The sequence below is a fragment of the Callospermophilus lateralis genome, chromosome 7, assembly GCF_048772815.1.
Source record: "Callospermophilus lateralis isolate mCalLat2 chromosome 7, mCalLat2.hap1, whole genome shotgun sequence".
Taxonomy (NCBI): Eukaryota; Metazoa; Chordata; class Mammalia; order Rodentia; family Sciuridae; genus Callospermophilus; species Callospermophilus lateralis.
The window spans coordinates 86942680-86966454 of NC_135311.1; the positions used below are offsets into that span (position 1 = coordinate 86942680).

Here is a 23775-nt window from a genome sequence, read left to right on the forward strand (position 1 = left end):
CAGGTTAAAAGCACCACTTGCTTAGGTCTCAGAAGGGTATTATTTCTGTCATGTAAACTAAGGAGTAAGAAAAGCTGTTCTGACAAAAGAAAATGATGTGTACATAGAGCATGTCCAGCAAGAGACTAAGAAAGCGTGCTACTGTGTGGAAGGATGGCTTCTTTTATCTTCTTTCTGAATCTGCATTGTACTCCTGCCCTGGCATTCCATGAAACACCTTCTGTTTTATACTTCTTGCCCCCACCATACACATTTTTCAGGTTTGTTATTTTATTTTTATTTTTGTTACTTGCAAGCAGAAAGAACCCTAATAAAATATTCAGAGCCAGTTTCTTGGCTATGTAAGTTCAGAAACTCAACTTTACCATTTCCATCAGAGCTAATTAACCTCTTGAGAATCAACATGTTAAGAGGACCCATAACAAAGTCATATGTACGTCAGAATGCAAACTTATCAATCTATAAAGAGAACTTATTTAGAAGAAAAACTTGTATGGATAATTTGTTCTGGGTATTTCACCATGGCAAGTTAAGTACACTCAGGAGAGAAAATAAATTATCAGTCAGAAGATTGTTTGGCAAACATGTAATTACAGAATGGGTAGTCTTGAGGGATTCTTCTTTCAAGTTAGAATAGTTGAAATAGATTTCTTCTGTACTACAAGAATATTTTAAAATCAGTTGTAGTTCTTGAACCCAAACAACCTATTCTGATCATTTCATATATATTTTCTTATATTTAGTTCATGTTATCATTGACTTATTGTACAGTTTTTTTTCTGTTGACAAATGACTCTCCTCCCAAAAGTTTTACTAACTAGTTAACTTTTGATGCAGTAAACTGCATGTTGTTTACTAGCTCTAGCATCTGTATTATTCCTCTTATCACCTTTCCAGTTACTCTCCATTCCTAAGGGTAATCACCATCGCAGAATAATTCTGTTGCTTTTAAACATCACACAAGTGATTGTATACAATGTGCCATTTTGTGTCAGACGTTTTCAATTTAATAATGTATTGGTGAATTACACTCATGCTGTTCAATGTGGTTACAATTTGATAAGCAGTTGGAAAGCTTCCAGCTGGGAGTATAACAAATAATGCAGCTATGAACATTATTATACATATCTTCAATGAATATATGTGCATTTCTTAGATAATACATTTAGAATTGAATTTCAAGGTCATAGTCTATGCATATGTTCAGACTTAATAGATCTAGACAAACATTTTCCAAAGTACAAATGCTAAACTTATGATGAGGCATGTAATCAACATAAGTTGAAAATTTTGTAGTATAAACACATTATTAAATTGAAAATACCATAAGTCAAAAATGCATTTAATGTACCTGTTTTAGTCAGATTTGCATGGCTATGACCAAAAGACCTGATAATAGCAACTTAAGGGAGAAAGGTTTATTTTTGGCTTCTTGTTTCAGAGGTCTCAGTCCACAGATGGCAGACGCCATTACTCTGGGTCTTAAGTGAGGCAGAACATCAGTATAAAAGGGCATGGCCAATGAAAGAAGTTCATGATACAGTAACCAGAAAGCCTGGAGAGCTCTGCTCACCAGCAATAAAATATAAATCTCAAAGGCATACCCCACCGTGATCTACTGCCTCCAGCCACACCCTACCGGCCTACAGTTACCACCCAGCTAATCCATAGCAGTGGGATAACCCACTAATTAAGTTAAACCTAACATTCTAATCATTTCAACTCTAAAAATTCTTACATTGTCTTATACATGAGCTTTTGGGAGACACTCCATATCCAAACTATACCACCACCAACTTACTGAACTAATAGCTTAGCAATATGGCATACTGTAGAGCACCATTGTTCTCCTTTGTGATCCCATGATGGGTTTGGCTAGGCTCCCTTCTACTACTCAGAATCATGAGTATATATGTAAATATTATTATACTAGGAAAAAGATCAAAATTTAAAGAAGTGTGGTTTCTATTAAATACTATCACTTCCAAACCATCATAACACCAAAAATTCTATGCCAGAACCTTGTAAGTGGGAGACTGACACTTCCATCATTAGTGAAGTATTAAAATTTCTCTACAGGTTCTCCAAAACTTTTGTTAAGATTTTTTCATTTTATTCATTGTGATGAATGCCTAGTGGCAACATATTATGGTTTTAACTTGTACTGCTGTGCCAAGCAACATGCAGCAAACTCACTATGGCCTATCTTTTCCACTGCTACAATGAAAAACTTAGGAGAAAACACACAAAGTCAAACAAAAAAAAAAGAAAGGAAGGAAGGAAGAAAGGAAGGAAGGAAGGAAGGAGGAAGGAAGGAAGGAAGGAGGAAGGAAGGAAGGAAGGAGAAAGGAAGGAAGGAAGGAAGGAAAGAAAAGAAAGAAAAAACACAAAATTACTGAGGATTTTGAGGAGTAAAATGAAAGTGGCAAATTGAGGTAGAAAAGCAAAGCTTAGGAAGATGATTTTTTTTCCTGCTTTGTTTTCCTGTTTTCTTTGATCTGAGGTCTAGTACTCAATGAATCTGTAGTTGCAACAAAGGCAGCAATAACTGACAAAATCCCCACTTTTCTGCCCAGATGAATGGGTGAAAACAACTTTTGAGAGCTACATGTCTCTAGGGAATATTTAGCTTATTTTTTCTCTCCCCCTAACCCCACCCAGCAATCTGGGCATTAACCCAAGGATGAGAGCATAGGCTTGGATAGGCATATTCAGACTAATGAATTAGGAAAAGAGGTCTATGTGGTCTGAAGGGTGTGGAGGAAATCCTATAGTTTTCTTTCTTTTCTCTCATCATTTTATCCCAGGTTAGAGTCTGACAAGTACAATAATGATAGAAGCTAAAATTCCAAGAGAAACTTCATATTTCTAACAAGAAGACCAAGAAAAGGGGTCCTTAAGACAAGAGTATAAGAGCAACGAAAGAGCCAAAGAACAGGGTTCCCTAATTCTATGTATGAACCCATGCAAAGTTCAGTCCTTCGTTCATACCTGCACTGAGCATGTGCAGGACAGACCAAAATATAATAGCAAAAGATCTTTGAATAGAACTGTAATTTAAACTATTGTCAAAGTACCAAAAGAATCCCTGAGAATAGTATGTGTAGGATAGGCTCAAAGCAGCATAGTAAAGCCCTTGAGAAGGCAAATGATATGAAATCAGTTCTCACAGAGGGTGAGATTGAATTTGTGATCTGAACCATACTGAATTGGCTACTAAAACAAAATACAAAAAAATCATTAGCATTCTCCAAGACTTTAAACAGGATCCAAAGACTATGTAATATAATATTCAAAATGTTCAGGATAAAACCCACTATAAGCCAAAGTAAAAAGATTGGGAAAATGTGATCAACTCTTATGGGATAACAGCTGACAACTCTAAAATAACCAAGATGTTATAATTACCAAAGATGTTAAAGCAAATACTAAAGCTAAAAACTAGTTAATAATTTCTCTTCTAGATAAGTGCCATATTCTAGAAACCTTCTTGTATTTAAGTTCTAGAATCCATGCCTAAGAATGCTCATACCAGTGTTTGCAATGACAGAACCGGGAAAAAGGCATAAGCTGTCAACAAAAGTAATATTGCAATAATACATAAGTGAAATAAAGGAACTACACAACTATATACTACAAGCAACTATCTATGTGAATAGATAGGATGAATTTATAAACATAATGTTGAATGTAATAAAATTACATAACAAGAAACAATCATTATATAGCTCACTATCAAATTAAATATATACATATATATATAAAATTCATTTTTAAAAAGCGAGAGAGTAAACTTAAAATACAAGATATCGTTCTATCTGGAAAGAGAATGCGATGGAACCTGAAAAGATGCTGGAAAATTTAAAAACATCTGGCAATATCCTAGTTCTAAAATTACTGGTTGATTCCCTTGTGTATACTGCTTATGCCAAACCTACTTAGGTATCCAAAAAGTAGGCTTCTAAATGAAAATCCACATGTATAAGGAAAAAAAAAGGTTCTGTCCTTCGTTAAAATAAACTCCATAAACTTTAACAACCCACTTCACCTCACGCCAAAACAAAGACTAGGTAATGTGCGTTTCCACGCCCCTGTACCGATCACAATCACTTCCGTCTCCGATTCCCATAGCTCCGCCCACCTAGGCGGAAGTTCCTTTCTTCTGGGTCCTCCCGCCTGTAGGGGGCTCTCCGAAGCTTCTAGTGCCACGAAGGCCTCCTGCCTGGGCTGTCCCAACGGTGCCTGTAAATTTAGCTCTAGAAAAGCTCTTTGCGTTTTAACTTTTCAGCCAGGAAACAATTGCAGAGGCATTTTGATCTGTATAATATCGTTCAAACTCAATCTCGGCTGAGTACCCTCATCATCAAATCCTAACGCAGTGGAGGGGCCGGAGTCAGGCGCCGTGGAGACAGCCCCAAGATGCCGAAAGTCCCTGGCCCGCTTCCTCCTGTGAAGACGTAGCTGCGGGTGGCTGTGGTGGTGGCGTCCAAGATGTCGACCAAGAATTTCCGAGTCAGTGACGGGGACTGGATTTGCCCCGACAAAAAGTGAGTTCATGAAGGGACCCGAATTGGAGCCGTACTTATCGGTGAACGCTTTTTTCAGGTCGATTCGGCAATTGCTGTTCTACGAGTTCCTCCCGCTCCTTAAGCCGGGTTAAGGCGGCGAACCGCCGGCTCCTAGGCGGAAAGGAGGCTCCCAGTCCCTTTCTGAGGAATGTCTTTTGGGGACCTTTTGTTTTGGGTTTGTTACCAGCGTTTCTTCGACATTATCTTTCCAAGGTGGTCCCTTGTGCATTGCGAGATCACTTACCCTTTCGTCTCTGTACCCCACCCCCTCCCCGGCCAGGTTTCAGAGATAAGGAAATTTCCCCGGTGGTGGCCAGCTCGGTGTTGGATCTCCCCCACGTGACTTTTTCGTGCAGAACTTTATTCTTGTTTGCCGAAAACGTCGCTGTCTTGCTCTCGTCGTTTGCTTCTTGTTTTCTGTATTTTTAATCGTACATTTTCCTTTATTTATACCGTTTTCTCGACTCCATTTCTTTGGTTTGGAAAATGATCATCTTTTCTCTTCAGTGATCTTTAATTTTATGCAAGAATTCAGTTTTTTGTCTTTTTCGAGTCGAAAGGCCTGTATTTTTGCCTGCATCAGCCCTGAGAGACTCCTGACCACGTGTTTTAGTGACTCTGCTTTCTGACATTGTTGCTAAACCCAATGTGTTCTATTGAATTGTTTTTAGGCGGATCTTATTGTAGGCACACAAATAGATGTGTCTATTTGGAGACTTCAAAAATATTTAGTGCACATTTCATGTTTAAATAAAAATCTTGAATTTCTTCCAGCTACTAAGTTAGCCCTGGATAGTTCATGATAGTGAAGAGCAAAATCTGTTGGACAAACCAGTGTTTAATTCTAGTTTCGTTTTAGACCATCCAAAAAACTGGAGTAGAATTGCTTCCTTGTAGTGAATAGATGGAATAACTGGGTAGTGTATGTAGAAAATGAAATTCGGCATATACTCCTTAATTGGCAGCCATTAATAGTGTTTCAGTGTTAAGATCTGAAGAGACTGAAGTCTAACTCTGATATCAAGTAGAACAGAAAAGTTATGTTAGGAATGAAGTTGTTATGTGTGGTAAGACACTGTAGAAAACCTTCAAAACATAGAATAACAAATTTTGACCATTGTGGTGTTGGTCACCTGTGAAATGACAACACCCTCAGATATTTGAGGTAGGACTTTTAAGAGTGAAATGCATACTTCTGCGCGTTAAAATGAGACTATTCTACAGTATGTATAAATACAGGAAACTTGTACAGTGTTTAAAAATACCCCTCCCTTATCGTTTTTTTTCCCCCCATTGGATTTTGTATTTCTTGTAAAACTTTTTGCAACGTTGTCAATATCTTATTGTTTCCTGTACTAAGATTGTACTTTGGTGTTTTTGTTTAAATCTCCCTGATGTCTTCTCAGTAATTACTGAAGCAGGATAAAAATCTCACTTAAGCTTTGCAATGGGGTTTCATTGTAATGGTGTATGCTAATACAAAAATGCCAGGACAGAGATCCCAAGTGATTTAACCAAGGTCACATAACTGGGTTTTGTTATCCTGTTTTTGTGACTCCCAAGTCACTTTTTCTACAGCTAAATTGTGATTTTATTATAATTAATGTTATTGACATGACAGATGCAGTTCTGAAATCCACAACTTCTGGATAATGTGGTGAGGACACCTTAAACATTCACATGACTTAAATGATTTCTGTAAATGCTTTTTATTTTCAGATGTGGAAATGTAAACTTTGCTAGAAGAACCAGCTGTAATCGATGTGGTCGGGGTAAGTATTTAAAGAAGATTCTATTAACATTGTATGTACAGATCGTTTCTGTATCTTCCCCAGATTAATATTGCATTATTTTTCTATTTTCAGAGAAAACAACTGAAGCAAAAATGATGAAGGCTGGGGGTACTGAAATAGGAAAGACACTTGCAGAAAAGAGCCGAGGCCTATTTAGTGCTAATGACTGGCAGTGTAAAACGTATGTGTTTCAAATTATGGTTCACTCTTCCTGCCCCATTAATGCATCCAGTCACTCCCTTGTTAATATTACAAACTATTAATCACATTAACAAGTCAGTGTATCCTTTTAAATTGGAGGTCTTTTGGTTGTTAATCATTTCATTTCATCTTGTATAATAAAAGAAATTTTTAAACTTTTTTGCATTTTTTTAAATGTAATATTTAAAAATAGTTATTACTATAATGGATTATATATACCAGTAAATAAATGTTTATTATTGAGAAAAAATTCAAAATGTTTTAGTTTTCTATCATTAATGGGAAATGCATCACAAAATTCATTTTGACTATTTAACAAAGTAATTTTAGAATCAGAAGTTGTCTTCCATCAAAAATTGTTTTTAATTAGGAAAGGATTCTATTGTTAGTTTAAATTTAATTCTGTATTGATTTTCCTGGCTTCCATCTTTTTTTGCTGTGCAGATATATCCTAGGTATATGGAAGAAAAATGAATCAGTAAAGGGTCTCAGGGAAATATCTTTTTTGGTACCAGGAATGAACTCAGGGGCACTTAACCACTGAGCCATATCCCCAACCCCCCCCCCTCCCTTTTTAAAAAAATTTTGAGACAGGATCTCACTGCATTGCTTAGTACCTTCCTAAGTTGCTGAGGTTGACTTTGAACTTACAATTCTGCTGCCTCAGCCTCCAAGCTGCTAAGATTATAGGCATATGCCACCATGCCTGGCTCACATAAATTTCTGATCCTGTAAAATTTAAATTTGTATTAAGAAATTTTCCTACAGCAGATTAAGTTACTGGATTTGGTAGGTTATGGAGTTCAGTGTTTAAACAGATTAGTAGAGGTGGGAGGGGAATATCAACAAATTAACATCCAAGAGTACACCCCTAATCATCTTTGAGATGAATTCACAGACTGAAAAATTAGCGGAGCCTTTAATTCAAATTGATAGCACCCAGTCCGGGGCTGCATATTCTCTGTCATTAACACTTTGTCGTTTCTCAAATAGTTTTTCTTCATGCTATGTAGATTTTTATTTATATTTTTAGTAAACATTGCTTTATGCTAGTGATTTCATCTGAGTTTTTCTTTTAATGTTGTAGAATGCTAATATTTTTCTAACCTTGTAGCATGACCTGATTTAAATTTTTTTTATTTCTGTAGTTGCAGTAATGTAAATTGGGCCAGAAGATCAGAGTGTAACATGTGTAATACTCCGAAGTATGCTAAATTAGAAGAAAGAACGGGTAAGATACAACCATGCTGTAACAAAATGATTTTTAAAGAAGCTAAAAGTTGAATTGACCAGTATATCACCTTTTTGAAAGATTACAGTAATAATTGAGGGTTCTGTCTCTTTTGCCCTAGTGATTTTTTTTATTGGGATTTTTTGTTTTCCCTTACAGAAAATTTTTTTGTTTCATAATTTCGCAGTTTATTAAAAAAATATAGTGGTAGGGAGTCCTATCCCAACAAGAAGGGTCATTAGTATACTTTTAGAAAAATGTTTTTCTACATTTTCCCTCACTGATTCAGATGTTTGTAAATTGGTAATTATAACAGTATTGTCTCCTATTCATGTAATTTTGTAGTACATCCAAAAAGGAGAAGGTTTTCCTCTGAACGTAGGTAATAATTCTTGAACTTTCCATAGTGTAGAACTGTCAAAATGCACAGGGGTGGGTCTCAAAAGACCACAGGTTGTTTGGATGGTGTTTGGTAATCCTTGGCTAACGTAATAATTTACCATTGGCTCTGTTGCAGTGTCATAGTGAAACTTTTATTACACAATTTAGTTTTCCCATTATTAGCAACTCCCCCAAACACATTGTCTGTATACTTCTGATTTTATCACTCAACTACTTATATATCACATAGTCAAGAGCTTCTACATATAATCTCTCAGACTTTTGAGTTAATAAACTACTTGCCTGTTTTTCTCTCTAATTTTGGACCACCTTCACAGTCTCAATTTCTGAGGATCAAGGTGATGAATCTTTTAGACCTACTAGAGCAAACATTTTTCTTTTTATTCTCCTGCCCTTGCAAGTTTATATTTTCACATCTGAGAACATTATGACCTAATAATCCTATATATCTCTTCATTTTCCACCTTCAGTTTTTACATCTTACTCAGCACATGGATTTTGTGATGATTAGGTAGATTAAACTCATAAGACTTTCCTTTTTTTTTTTTTTTCCTTCTCTTGCCTATCAAAGTGTTTTTCTCCTTAGCATCTCTGGTTCTTAAGTAACAATTGGCACACCATGGTACCAAATTTATGTTTCCAACTCAAACTTCTTTGACCAATGTATTCAGCTGCTCATATAGCATTGCCATATAGATATTAGGTTTATGATACCTTAATTGAATGTGAAGAGGACCTGGTCCTCTTCCAGTGGTTTCTTTCTCAGGATTTGTTCCAACCACCATAATTGTTACATAAGCCAGAAACCTAAATGTTCTCTTTACCCTAGAACCTTCATCTCACCCCTCTACCTTTAAAAAAAAAAAAACATTTTATATTACTACTGTTAGCAGAAATACCATTATGTCTTGTCATGGAAAAATAGCCACATAGTAGTATATGTATATTCCCCTTTTGCCCAGTTTGTACCAGAGCTCTTTTGTTTTTTCCTGAACTGAAATGACCATTTTTAAAATTTAGTCTCAAAATTTTTTTTCTACTTAGTCATTTTGATGTATCTACATCATGGCTTTTTTCAAATTTTATTGTAGCAAAAATCTGTAGTTTGTGTTTTATACCTTCTTATTTTCCTTTCTCAGCTTTTTCATCATTCTGATATTCTAAACCATTTCCATTTCTCTTGTTTTTGCTGGCAACAGTTGAATATGCAAAATAGCTCATTTTCTTGCTCTTCAATTCCTCTTAGCTTATTTGAAATGAAACTATCCGAGTTCCAAGAGAGCATTGGAACAGGATGTGAATTAGAAACAAACAAGCAAAAAGATGATACACTACCTCTGAAAGTTACTGTCTTAAGCATAATTCCATCATATTATTGTACAGTAATTAATCTCTTGTTTCAGAATTTACCATTATGTAGATTTTTGTCCACTTTTTTTAAAAATTGAACTATTAAGGATAACTGTATAAAAATAATGTTAATACATTGGAATTTATATTCTTTACAATTGTTAATTGTTTTTTTAACTTCTCAGGTGCTAAATTAACTGTTCAGAGTATAGAATCACAAAAAATTGTTAGAATAATCTTTTTGAAGTATATGTTATATTTATCTTCTTTTCTCTAAGACTTGTACTGTGAGCCTGCTTTTTTTCAGAAACAGGGACTCACTGAGTTGCTTAGGATCTTGGTTGCTTGCAGTCCTCCTGCTTCAGCCTACTGGGATTACAGGAATGCACCACGATGCCCAGCTTAAGCTTTCATTTGTGATTACTTATTTTATCTAAGCTCTGATATTATAAAATCTTATAAAGAAATGAAAAAATGGCTACCATTGTATTTTAAAGCCTTCTAAAGAAACTAAAAGTTTTTAGATGATAACAGTATTTATCTTTATTCATTGAAAAAATATTCATAAACCACTGTGCAGTGTACTGTGATCACATGTTGAGCAAAATAGACATTTGTGCCAAAGATTAAAAGTCCTCTTGAGAAAGTTGTGTTTAAGAAGTAAAAATGAGTTATTCAAATAAGGATGTGAGGAGAATTTACTCAAATAAGAATAGGTTTTGTGAGCTTGAGTGAATTGAGCATATTGGATTAGCTCCTTGTTAGCTTCAGGAAACATTTTAGAAATCAGCAAGACCATGTAAGTCATAGTAAAGAGTTTGTATTTCATTCCTAATAGGAAGTATCTAAAGGATATTTAAATAAGGGACTGAAAGGGTTACCTAATTTCAGTGTTGTTACTGATTTGTGGAGAGAGAATTACACCGGGAAAGTATCAAGAATCAGAAGCTCAGTTGGTAGAGTGCTTCCCTTGCCATGCATAAGACCCTGGGTTCAATCCCCAGCAGCACACACACACACACACACAAAAAAAAGCAGCAGCAGCAAGAGTTTTTGAATATATTTCCTGTAGAGTACTAAAACAACAAAATGAAAGAAAGTATGTCACCATTTTTCCAGCTCACCTATTACTGGACATAAATGACATGACATTTTTCCAACTCATCTATTACTTGGTAAAAATGACATGCCCAAGTGTTTTTATGATATGGAGCTACTGTGTTTCCCTTGTGCAGGGAAAGAGTTCATGAGTCAGATTTTTCATACAATTTAAACAATATATCTTATCTATGTTGCGAACAGACTAGTTTCTTTTTCTGAGACTTGTATGAGAGAATGAGAAGATAGCATGGTATTTGCTGTGATATTCAGTGTAAAACAAAAGTACCTACATGAGTTAAATTAATCTTACTGTAATTTAATCTTCAGCTTTCTACAAATTTGCCATATTTCTTTTCACTTTTATAATACTAAAGGTGAACAGAGAACTCCACTAAAAGCCTAACTCCTTGGTTTTAAATAGGATTGTTTTAATATTTTTACATGCTTCCATATATGAATTATCCTGTCCAGTTGAACAAGGACTTATTTGCACTGAAGACAATTATATTGTAATATCAAACTTGTTTAATTGCTCTATTTTTCGAGTTTCATCTTTCCTAACTTTTTTATTGATACAAAGTATAATGAAAAAAAAGAAATGCTGTATTGATGTGATTTTCTTTCAGAAAATAAAATTTGGAAATGTCTTTTTTTTTTTTTTTTTTTTTAATGGCCACAACTGATAAATTTAAAGTCATCTTTGTGGGCTCATAAAGTTCGTAAATCTGAGAATCATTGGCCTTGTGTACTGGTATTTTCTGAAATACCTAACAAGTTAGATTGTGTTATTCTTCATTACCTCTTTATCATGAGGGAAGACTTATTCAAAATTTCTTATCTCACTTTTTCTAAAAGTAGCTCATTTCTTATTCCAGTTTGTTTTAAGCTTATGTCAAAATGTGCCAAGTTGTAAGCATTAGTTGAATATCAAAATAGGGGTTTGCTAATCTTAACTACTTTATAATAGAATAGTTTTAATTTGAAGCTTTACTAGTTATTTAAGAAACCTGAATAACTTAATTGTGAACTAAAAATAATTATGTAGACAAAAATTAAACCAAAGCCATACGGTGACCTCTATCATTTTGTTGTATTTGCCTGTATAAATTAGGAATTTTCCAAGCTCTAGTTAGTGGATTACTACATTTTAGCTCAGCAGTATCAAAAGATTTAAACTTTGTGGAACTGGTAGTCAGTGATATTAAATCCTTGATTCTTATTGAAACAGAAATATAGCAGTTTGACTTTAAACTGAGTTATATCTAACTTTGAGACTATTCTTTGTGGTTATTCTTAACTTGCTTTTAAAAGACTAATAATTTATATGGATAGGCAACTGCCATTGATTGGAGTTTCTTTTTCCTGTTTGGAAGTGATATGGTTATGTTTTTGTTACTTGAATTGTCAACAGTTTATGTGCTTTTTTTTTTAGGATATGGTGGTGGTTTTAATGAAAGAGAAAATGTCGAATATATAGAAAGAGAAGAATCTGATGGAGAGTATGATGAAGTAAGCTGGATATGGTTGTGTAGTTTAAATACAAATTAGGAAAATATGTTATCTTCAGGAGAATGTTTTTAAATACAAGTTGAGTCTTTTCCAGCAATTTATGTGTTGGTGAGGATGTGGGGGAAAAGGCATACCCACACATGGCTGGTGGGACTGCAAATTGGTGCAGCCAATATGGAAAGCAGTATGGCGATTCCTTGGACCTGGGATTGTAACCACCATTTGACCCAGCTATCCCTCTCCTTGGTCTATATCCAAAGGACTTAAAAACAGCATACTACAGAGACACAGCCATATCAGTGTTTATAGCAGCACAGTTCACAATAGCTAAACTGGAACCAACCTAGATGCCCTTCAGTAGATGAATAGATTAAAAAAAGTGGCATATATGCACAATGGAACATTATTCAGCAATAAAAGAGAATAAAATCATGGCATTTGCAGGTAAATGGATTTTTTTGCCAATCCCCAAAAAAACAAATGCCAAATGTTTTCTGATAGAAGGATGCTGATTGGTAATGGGGTTGGAAGGGGAAGCATGGGAGGAATAGACAAACTCTAGGTAGGACAGAGGGATGGGGGGGGCGCAGGGCTTACAGTGATGATGGAATGTGATGGTGGGTATCATTATCCATAGTACATGAATTGGAGTGAATAGATACTTTGTATACATCCAGAGGTATGAAAAGTTGTGTTCTATATGTGTAATGTGAATTGTAACTCATTCTGTCATATATAAAAATTTAATATAAAAATAAAGAAATTATAAGATATATATATTATATATATAAAGATAATTTTTTAAAAAACATTAATGCACTTTCAGTGCACTGAAATATTTTGAAACTGTTTTTCTTTAGTTTGGACGTAAAAAGAAAAAATACAGAGGAAAGGCAGTTGGTCCTGCCTCTATATTAAAGGAAGTTGAAGATAAAGAATCAGAGGGAGAAGAAGAGGATGAGGATGAAGATCTTTCTAAATATAAATTAGATGAGGTAAATAATTTCCATGTCCTATTTTCCATTTGTCTTATTTGAACTATTACATAAACATGAATGCATTTTGACAATCTTGGAGCCTTGACAGATATAGTCTCAAAGGTTTTAGTTTCTACTCTGCCACACAGTTGTTTTTTTTTTTTTTTTTTAAGATAAAATAGTGACCAAGAAAGAACCACCCTTCTCTTGTTAAATTCTAGAGAAGAGCAGATGTAAATGACCAAGATACTAATAAAGCTGTGAAGACACATGATACAGTTACATTAAGAAGACTACTTTGGTTTCAGGGGTGATTTATGAGAAGGTAAAATTTGAGCTGAGACTTAATGATATGAGGGAGCCAGTAAAAAGAAGTGGGATGAGAGCAGATTCAGACAAAACAGCGGATAGTTTCTGTTGAGTAGAAAACAAACCAGACATTAAAAATTCATATGTAGACCATTGTTCTTAGAATAGAAGAGAGAATGATGAGGACAGCACCTGCTTCAATCTGATATTCTGTGGGGCCAGATGGTAATTTTTAGTTTGGCTTTTTGGTCCAGATTCGGGGTACTTTGAAGGCTGATCAAAAAGGTCCTAGAATGCAGGTGTTCCAGAAACAAATGAGTTGTGTTTATCTGATCTGTTCTTCAGGATGAGAAGTGTTAATATATTGAGATATTGGAGTACCAAAATGGACTACAAGAATTAGACTAGCTGAGAGTTACTGTGATATACTAGAGAAAAAAGGATCTAAGTTCTAACCTAAAGACTAAGGGTACTAGACTCTGGGACTTTTGTTTATGAAGTAGAATTGAATGTTCTTTATAACTAACATGGTAATACATTGTGATAGAAAAAGAGGAAAAGAGCATAACTTCCAGGTTTACACCTATCTCGCCTATCTATCTGATTAGCTGAATGAGAAATAGAATAGGTATATTTCAGAATTTGAGAATTAATTTACTTTGAGATTCAAGTGCTTATATCCATATGCAGATGTCCAGGATGTGAACCTATTCATTTTCCCTAGTAGGTAGTATTAATATCTGAATGTCTAAATATGAATGAATTTTTGTTAGGATGAGGATGAAGATGATGCTGATCTCTCAAAATATAATCTTGATGCCAGTGAAGAAGAAGATAGTAATAAAAAGAAATCTAATAGACGAAGTCGCTCAAAGTCTCGATCTTCACATTCACGATCTTCATCACGCTCATCCTCCCCCTCAAGTTCAAGGTCTAGGTCCAGGTAAACGGGTACAGGTCAAGGGTAACACCAGTCAAAATGTCAGTATCTAACTTCTTTATTTATAAATTTCAATTTCTTTTTAATTAAATAAGGTTTTTATTTAAAAGATCGTTCAAGTCACCTTTTAAAACACTTTTTACCCTGGTGCCATGTAGATGCATACTGTCTATACTGTTTTAAGAAATGCGAAATCTTTAATATGAAACCTTTAATGTTTTAGCATTCTGACTTTTAAAAATAAACTTTAAAAATTCAACTAAATTATGACATACAATGATATTTAAATATCTAAATAGCTTACATTTAGAAATGTTTAGGTTCAGTGAAGGGTTATTATTTCAGGATATTAAAGGTTAGTATAGAGAGTTTTCTGAGCATTGAAATCATAGTTACACAATTTTTTGGAAATCTTTTGATATCAGTATTCTGCATAAAGAACAAGATCCGCCGTATTAGTTCAGTGACTTACTGTTTATCACTTGGTTGTCCAGGAATAAAGTAGAGGATTCAGTTGGTGTTGTACTTAAATATTCTTTTGTTTGGTAGTGTAAAATGCATATTCTGTAATTATAGTTGGCAATAAAAATAAAACTTTGGCTGAGAAAAAGAAGTGCCTTAAATAAACAGCACTCTTGAAAAAAATTCTATTCACAGTTAAGTAATACTGTGGACAATGAATTTTAATCGTATTTAGGAATGAAATATTAGCTAACAAGTTCTTAATAGTTACCTATTTATTTAATATTATAAACCTTGGTAGCATAAAATAAGTGATTATAAAGTAATTTTGAAATAAAATATAGTAGTCTGTTATTTACAACTTTTAGAATTCAAATGTACCATATTTTCTTTTGTGTCATTTTTCAGTATTGTAAATAACAATGGCAGGATTGTTATGAATTTTTAATTCTCTAAACAGAGTAAGTAGAAAAACAGGAATCAAAATATGTATGTGCCAACATTTAAAGCTTCATGCTAGCTAGGCTACAAAAAAATAGGAGTTTCATAAATAATAGTGGTAGGAACATTCTCGAAATTAAATATATATTGTAACCTTCTATTTTCCTGGATATATTAGTCCTGGGTAGCTTCTAATAAATTATTTGTGAGCATAAAAGTATTTGTCGTTTTTCTAGTAATGTGGTGGTGCTCTGTGTTTACAACCTAGTGGTTTTAGTGTAGTTTTATCAGGTTTGAAAAGTAATATTTTTTATTAAAACCAAAAATTTTAGAAATCTTAATTTTATATATTTATGTTTTATATGAAAATGAACTCTAATGTATGTCTTTCTTTCAGTGTTCATATCACAGAGATCAATTAAGTGGTCCTGGAAAAAAAAAAATGCTTCCATGTTGTTCCAGGTCCCGTTCAAGAAGTTCTTCCAGTTCGCAGTCAAGATCTCGTTCCAGTTCCAGAGAACGTTCGAGATCTCGTGGGTCGAAATCAAGGTGAATGAGGTAGCATCTCTCTGTACAACAGAGAGAAAAATATTTAAAGGCTGCAGAAGGTGTTGCTGCTTTTCTCTCTTATTTTGCTTCTACTTGTTGATTTTATTTTAGCATTAGAAAACTAATGCACTTGCCTTGGCTTAATTTTCTTACCATGAAATGTTTCCATTGCCAGCCGTGTGCCAAGACATTCCCATGATTGAATTAAGGTGGCTGTTTCCCATTATTGCAGAGTTTGTTATTTTTGTCCTAAGATTTAATAAAGTAGGAAGATGAAGTCTAATCTTATCATCACACCACTACTAGTATTTGATTTCCTTTGAAGTAGTGTTCAAATAAAATTAATATGCAAAAGAAAAGTTTGTTATTAAAAGGAAGAAAAATAATCTTGTCTCAAAACAGGATTTGTTTTGCAAGGCAAATATTTGTAGAAAAAGCTTTGCCATTTCTCAGATAAAGTTTCTACAGAGTTCTGTGTACATTTTTTTTTATTTCTAATTTTAAATAGTATTATAAACAGTATTGTTAGAACAGACACCTGTCTTAAAACTAACTCAGGTAGTATGATTAGTTAGTTTAGGTAGGATGAAGTCTTAAGTAAGCATTGCTATGAACTTTCAATTTGCATTTGGTCAAACCTGTAGAGAGAGCAGTCTGTAGGAGCTCTCTTGAAAGGTTTTTCTGTACTGGATAAAATACTCCCTTTGTTTTTACTAAAGGCATTTAAGGTAAATAAGAAAACTGCTAAAATCCCACTGAAGTTTAATAATGGCTATTTTGGTAAACATAATTAATTGGTGTTAGTTTGAGTCAGATCTTGTAGTTAAAATGAAGTTAATCTTTAAGAGAAAAGGATAACATGCACACTTGTATTGAGCACCCCCCCCCCCAAAAAAAGTAAATGCATTTTCTTATTATGTATTAGTATTCTAGTCCTTTATTTTAGTACTTAAATGAATATCTGTAAACTTTGATATTCCCTTTGGGAAACACTATAAGATATAGAACAGCCTTTATATTCTTTTTAAACATTATTCTTTGCTCATAACTTTCCAAAGAATTCTCCTTTTGGGCTTTCTGGTTTTATTTTAAGCCCAAAGGTGAATTTTTTGGGAAGTTTGAGCTAAATTCCTTCAAACTATGTAAATGAAGAAAAAAGTTTTGCACTTAAATATTGTACATTTACTTCTGCCTGAAACATGTGAATGTCGACACTTCATATTTCATGAATAGTGGTACTTTCATAAATATATATTATAAATGTAAATCAAGTTTTAAAGTTACTCATTTTTATTTGGATTTTTAGCAGTTTACTACAATTACTGTTCGTTCTTGTTTCTGTACCATATTTCTCATATAGCAGCTTAACTTATGAGTTGCTTAATTCCATAAAGAATTGTTTTGTTTGTTTTCCTTGGGAATTTGTACTTAGCATACATACTCTCTCCCCACATGGAAGAGTATAATTTCTAAACATGTCACACAGTTGCAGTTATCTGCTAAATTTACTATTTATATGCTTTAAATTAAAAATCTTATGTAGAAAAAAGTTAAATTCTTTATTAATACTATAATGCTGGTTTTAATTACAAATAATGAGTATGTGGGCTTTTAAAGAGAGATGAAATTAAAATAACTAATATTTAAATAGAGTATTTTCATATTCATCCAGAAGTCTTCTGTTGAGTAAGCAGTAAGTATTCTTTCATATAAAATTTTCATAGTTGTTATAAATCCTGTTTATTTTTGGAAACTGAACAATCTTCTTCATTTCTTCTTTTAATGAAATGTTTGATTTGTTTCTCAACCAATGAAGATCCAGCTCCAGGTCCCACAGGGGCTCTTCTTCCCCACGAAAAAGATCTTATTCAAGTTCATCATCTTCTCCTGAGAGGAACAGAAAGAGAAGTCGTTCTAGATCTTCTTCACCTGGTGATCGCAAAAAAAGACGAACAAGATCACGGTCACCTGAAAGGTTTGGGTTTCTGTAGAAATAAGAATGGGTGTTCTTAAGTATATTTAATAGATAAGCTAGACTTCCTAGTCAGGGGTTAGATTCCCGTCTCCTTTGTTCAGACTTTAAATTATACTTTCCGTCTTTAAATTTTAAAAAACATTACTTTGTTTAGTCTTATACTTTGATCAAGTTGTTTAGAATATAGATCAAACTATTCTTAGATCATTTTGTTCACATTTTTATTTCCCTGTATAATATTATAGCCAACTCTCTGTTATTTTTTTTTTAAGATTGCAGTTCAGAGTTGTATGTTGAAGTAATTTATGGTTTGATTTTTTGTAATTTATGATATTTTAAATTTTAGAACTGATAGGAATTCTAGGACATCTAATAAAATTAACTTTCAGATCATTAGGAATCTGTCTTTAAATATGTATAAATGCATTACCATAGCGAATTGTTTCATGCCCTTTATCTATAAGGAAGTTGTTCCTTATAGCTATAATAAATTTTTCATCTTGCTGTCCAAAACCATACTTTTTTAGAAGGACCTTTACTGGGTTACTTGTCTTTTTTGATATTTTTAAAATTTGGAGAGTGCAATTATCTGTCAGCCTTTTCTGCAACAGGCTAAATTACTCATTTTCATTTGTTCTCTTGGTTCTTAGTGTCTAATTATATAATCATTTAATGACTTCATTTGTATTCTTTGCTAATTTTCCATGTCCTCTTAGCTTGTGAAAATAAGGATTATGTAAAATCTGATTATATTTGGGTTCGATAGTAGGATTATCTCATTCCTATATACATTCCTACTTGTACAGAATGCTTAGTTTTGCTTCTTCACATTTTAAAGTTTAGATACTAGATTACACACAATTAGTCTTAGTTCTGTGCATTTGTTTCTTTGTAAGAAAATTACTCTGTACTTGAGTGAATTTCCTTCTGTTGCTTTCTTACCACTTCTGCAAATTTTATCTTAGCCACATATAATCCCCCTAGTTTGTTGTCATCTAAACTTAATGAACATGTTCTCTATTCCATAAGCCAGGTGATTGGTGAAAACACTAAACAACCCTGAGCCCAGGGCCAACCCCTACGGAACACCACTACTTTACCCAGGTTGATATTGACTTATTCATATTAGCTGCATGAATATAACACTATAACTAATTGTACAATCATCTTGTGTGACCTCAATTTCCAAAATTTAATTATTTATGAATATATTTATTCCTACACATTTGGAAGCCTTGCTGTATTGGTTTTACATATAGACTTATTACACTTTCTATAGTGTATCACAGAGATTGGTATAGTCACACTTCATTAGCAAGTTTATAAATCTGTTGTACAATATCTGTTTATATGCATTTGCAAGGCTTCTCTTCATCACCTTAAATAATTGAGAGGTGGCTATATTTTGGAATAAGAAGTTATTTCTCAATTATAGAGTTTTAAATTACGGTTATACCATTTCTAGGCTCACATCCAAGTCTTAAACACCAGATTATTTTATGTATGTAAGTTTACATATTAGTTTTTAATTATTCCTTTTTCTAGCATCAAGGTGTTTAAATTTTTTGTTGTTGTTGTTTTTACAATCTTAATGAATGCTGAAATACAGATCTAGTTTACTAGATTACCTGCTTTGTCCATTATGTCTTACAGGCGCCACAGGTCATCTTCTGGATCGTCCCATTCTGGTTCCCGTTCAAGTTCAAAAAAGAAATAATGTATTAAAAATTACATCTTAAACAAAAAAATCCAGTACAGTGCATGAAGCATATTTTTTAAGAAGTTGATGTCTTACTTGGTCAGAAGTGCTAAATCTGCTAGTAGAGGTGCATGCCTTTATTGCTTTTCAGAATAATACAACTGTGTTTATTTGTGAAATTAAAAGTAAATTGCATTTTAAGCCATAATGTCCCAAAATAGATGGTCTATTATTCATTATTTACAACCATTCGCTTCATTTAAAACCATCTCAGCATAACAAAGTACCTTTGTTTCCTAATTTAAATACTTATTTCTAAATATATTCTGTCTGTTGGCTAAGACAGGATTAAGTAGGCTTGCCTGTACTTTAGGCATAGAGGCGAGAGTGGTAAACTCATTGGAAACAACCTTTTTAATGTTATTATTAACCTATATCAGAGTAATTCTTACCAAGACAAGTTTAAGTTGTAAAGCAGCCTACTGGAAACTTCTTTATTTGAAATTCGCTATGCTGAGGGTGCCTTAGAATCATTGTCTCTCTTTTATGCAGCTTCACACCAGTTTTGCACCACCACATTTATGCAAAAGAATCTTGTGATTTGAAGAAGGAGAAAGGTGTTGTTTATTTCCTTTCTGAACCATAATTTGGGGCAAGAAAGTCCAGTTCATCTGTTCTCTACTGATATGGTTGCCTGATTTTTTTTTTTTTTTTTTAATCTCAAAATGTTTGTCTCAAAAGTTTAAGAGGCTTTGTGTGATATCCTTTAAAGATCTAGTATCAAATATGATAGGGTAGAAAAGGCTAAATCATAGTTAATGAGCAAATTGAAGAAAGCTTTTGAACTGTATATCCCTTTCGATGAAAGACCAACAGAGACAATTGTGAATTCAAATATTTGCCTTGATGTTTAAGCACATTACATAAAATTTTCTTCTGGATAACAAGTGAATGCTTATTTCTGCATGATATAAGCAAAATTTTATTTTTTTTCCTATTCACTTGAAATAACTTATGGCTTAAAATGCTCTTAGCGTTTTGTTTCTCAGAATTAAAATCTGGTCACATGAACTCTATTTGGTTTTCTGGTTTAAAAATAAAAAGGTTTCTCTTAACAGTGTCTTCAGTGACAATGCAAGGTAAGTATTAGAGGAAATCAAAAATTGTGCTTGGGGGCTTTTTGTTATGGGATACTGCTTTTGTTTTTGTTTCTGTTTTTGTTTTTTTCTTTTTCCTTAACATTGTCTGCTGCAATTTAAATAAAATTTTAAACATTTTAAGGTATTTAGTAGACAGACCAAACAAAATTACATTTGTTTTTATTTTAAAGTGAATGTTTTTCTCTTCAACCAATCTAAAAACAAAATACCTTATGTAGAAATATTTTCATAATATTTTTACTACAAGCTTTCCCATGTATTTTATGTCTTAATTTTCCTTGCTACGTTTACTGTAGGTTGCACAAGAATTTTACTCTCTTGTAATTGTGCCTCAGACTTTTTGAAAGTCCACCTTCTAAATTGCCCAGATGATGATCTAGATTCTACATGTTACATTGGTTTATTCTTGTGCTCTCTTGTATTTAAAACTTTGGCTGTACTAAGCAAATGCAAGGTTATAAATTTAGCTAATAGGAGTTTACAGACAATTCAGATGATTATGATTTCTTGGTTTAACTGAGCTGTACTAGTTCATTTCATAAGGAAATGATGCTGTAGACAAATGTAAATAAAGTCTGTGAGTCAAGCATCAAGTGTGGTGTTTGTTAGAAATTACAGATTTTTAGGCTATGATCTAATGTTTGTTTTTAGGAAAAAAGTTTCTTTTAATTTTTCAGTTTTTAAACTCTTTATATTCATGTTTTTATATGAGTGCTTGGTTTAAAAGAGATTGTTACAGCTTTATGTACTTGTGACTTTCAGAGAGCTCTCAAATTAGTTGAATACTTCCTGCCAGAACATTACACATCTTTATTACCTGTGATAAAACAAAATGTTAATAGTGTGCTTCCTGAATTACTCTTAAAACTATCACTTTACAGCATTCAACAGCTATTTATTTTTAGATGCTGGGTTTTAAATTTCTTTTTGGGATTCTTTCATCTAAACAGTATTGAATGGTGATTTATCTGAAAGTGTCCACATTCAAATAAGCTCTAAATATACAAGACTATCTCTAGGCACAAAGATAAATTAATGTTTATTATCTTCTTGCTATGGCATTCATAGCCAGTACTGAAGATGATGGTAAGAATGTAGGGAATCCCCCCCACCCAACTTAAGTGCTGTTTTTGTTTTGTTTTGTTTTAATAGAAATAACTTCAGTCTCCATGGGTCAAAAAAAAAAAGATCATGAGGATGTTTTGATTTGTTTTTAATGAATGGAAATAATTTGTCATCAGTTTGTGGGTTTCAACTAAAGAAGTGCTTGGGGATGTGATTTGAAAGCCTACAGTTAGGGAAGTTGAGTTAAATCAACTAAATTTTTATTTCTAGAATACAAAAAAAAAAAAAGTGAATTAGAAGGTAAGAAGAAAAAAATGGAAATAGAAGACTTTCACTTCAATCCAAGATTTATCTTTTCAACTGAAGCACACCAGTATTTTTTTAGTATATTGGCCAACGGGCTGTGATTAAACATGATACCTGAACAACACTAGTTTAAGTTTCCATCTTACTCAGAGTTTCTTGGACATTGTGCAGGTACCCCTTTATATTCTCAGAGAGGTGAGAGAGGACACAGGAGGCTTTATGACACTCATGTTTACAGGGAGAGTCCCAGAGTGGGGTTTCACAGGTATCTGGGTATTTTTAAGTCTTAATTCTTAAGTAATATCAGGGGAAACTACCTCAAATGCAAGAAACTGGTAAGAGCTCCAACCATAGGAAACATGAAGATTCAGTTTCAGATCATAATTGCTGAAAGAGAAAAGGCGATAATGGTAAGAAATGTGAAGCAGTGCAAGCCCAAAGACAGTACATCTTGTACTAAAAAATTGGCTTATTCTCTGGTCAAAATGTATTTAGATAATAAAGATGAAATCCAAACCAGCTGTTTAAGAATTAGAATTTACAAGCCAATAAGAGAAAGGATGTTTGTTAACAATAGATGGAAACTTGTCCACACAAAGCATAGAAAGTGCTAACTGGGTTTATCTATTACATAATTATCTTTAAGAGGAAATTGTTTATATTTTATTGAAGTTATTTGTACAAGGGAAAATACACAACAGTACATAGTTCAAGAGGCAAGAAATGGAAGTGCAGTATTTGAATGTGGTTGTACATTAGAGTGTTATACATCATGAAAGTAGGTGGTAAAGTTGAAAGGGCTATAAAGGATGGGTCATTTGAATAGTAATAAAAGAAAATAGGACAAAAACAAATAGGGTGGGTTTAAACCCAAACTATCAATGATTATGTTAAAGGTAATTGATGAAACACCACAACTAAAGGTGGATGTCACTCTGAAAAGAGGAAAATATGCAGAAGTAAGAGATTTCAGGAAAGCAGATTTGAGAGCAAAGGATTTTTTTCTACATGGTGATAATTACTTGACCAAGAAAGTAATCTGTGCATTTATTTCAAAATATGTGAAGCAAATGTAAAAAGCCCACAATTATCAGATTTGTGTGCCTGTCATAATTAAATGTAATTAAGTTCAAAATATGCATATAGAAAACTAGCAGTCAACTTGACCTGGTTCATTTATGTAGAACTCAATACATGTTTTCAGGTACACAGCATCCTGAAAATGGGTCATACTGGGGTCACACATTGCTATTACATTTGCATGAAGTTCAAGAACAGACATGGCTATTGTAATAGTTGGGTCAGTGATGTTTATACACTGGGTAGAACAATTATTTTAGTTGGTAGAACTGTATTTATCAAATGTGGCTACAATTGTATGTACCTATGTAAAAATGTCACTAAGCTGTACAGATAACATTTTTGCATGTTGTATGAATATTATACGTCAAAAGGTGTTTTTTATTTTAGGTTAACTAAAAAGTTGCAAAGATTGAGTTCCCCTATACTCTCATCCAGTTTTTTTGTTGTTAATATATTACATAGTATATTTGTAAAGCTAAGAAACCAGTATTTGCACATTAATAACTGTTGATTTTATTTGAATTTCACTATTTTAAATTTCATGACCCATTTAAGAGTACCACACTGAATTTGGATGCAGTGTCTTTTTTATTCTGATCTCACAAGTTTCTCATTCTTTTTTTCATAAAGACCTTGGTCTTGTGTATCCTAAAG

The 23775-nt window shown here is 33.3% G+C and overlaps 1 protein-coding gene across 3 annotated transcripts; it reads left to right on the forward strand.

Annotated features, from left to right (window-relative positions):
• The first annotated feature begins 4393 nt into the window (after positions 1 to 4393).
• Zranb2 (zinc finger RANBP2-type containing 2) lies at positions 4394 to 21253 on the forward strand. Of its 3 annotated transcripts, XM_076863717.2 has the most exons (11): positions 4397 to 4547; positions 6288 to 6340; positions 6434 to 6542; positions 7711 to 7793; positions 12079 to 12155; positions 13016 to 13150; positions 14215 to 14384; positions 15747 to 15833; positions 17650 to 17808; positions 18838 to 18912; positions 19462 to 21253. In XM_076863717.2, exons 1-10 carry the CDS (start codon positions 4492 to 4494, stop codon positions 18869 to 18871), a joined length of 963 nt encoding a protein of 320 aa, XP_076719832.1. In that variant the 5' UTR covers positions 4397 to 4491; the 3' UTR covers positions 18872 to 18912; positions 19462 to 21253. The 3 variants fall into 3 exon arrangements, with proteins under 3 accessions (XP_076719834.1, XP_076719831.1, XP_076719832.1); XM_076863719.2 differs by lacking the exon at positions 19462 to 21253 and having other exon boundaries at positions 4394 to 4547; positions 18842 to 18912; XM_076863716.2 differs by lacking the exon at positions 18838 to 18912 and having other exon boundaries at positions 4395 to 4547.
• The last annotated feature ends 2522 nt before the right edge of the window (positions 21254 to 23775 follow it).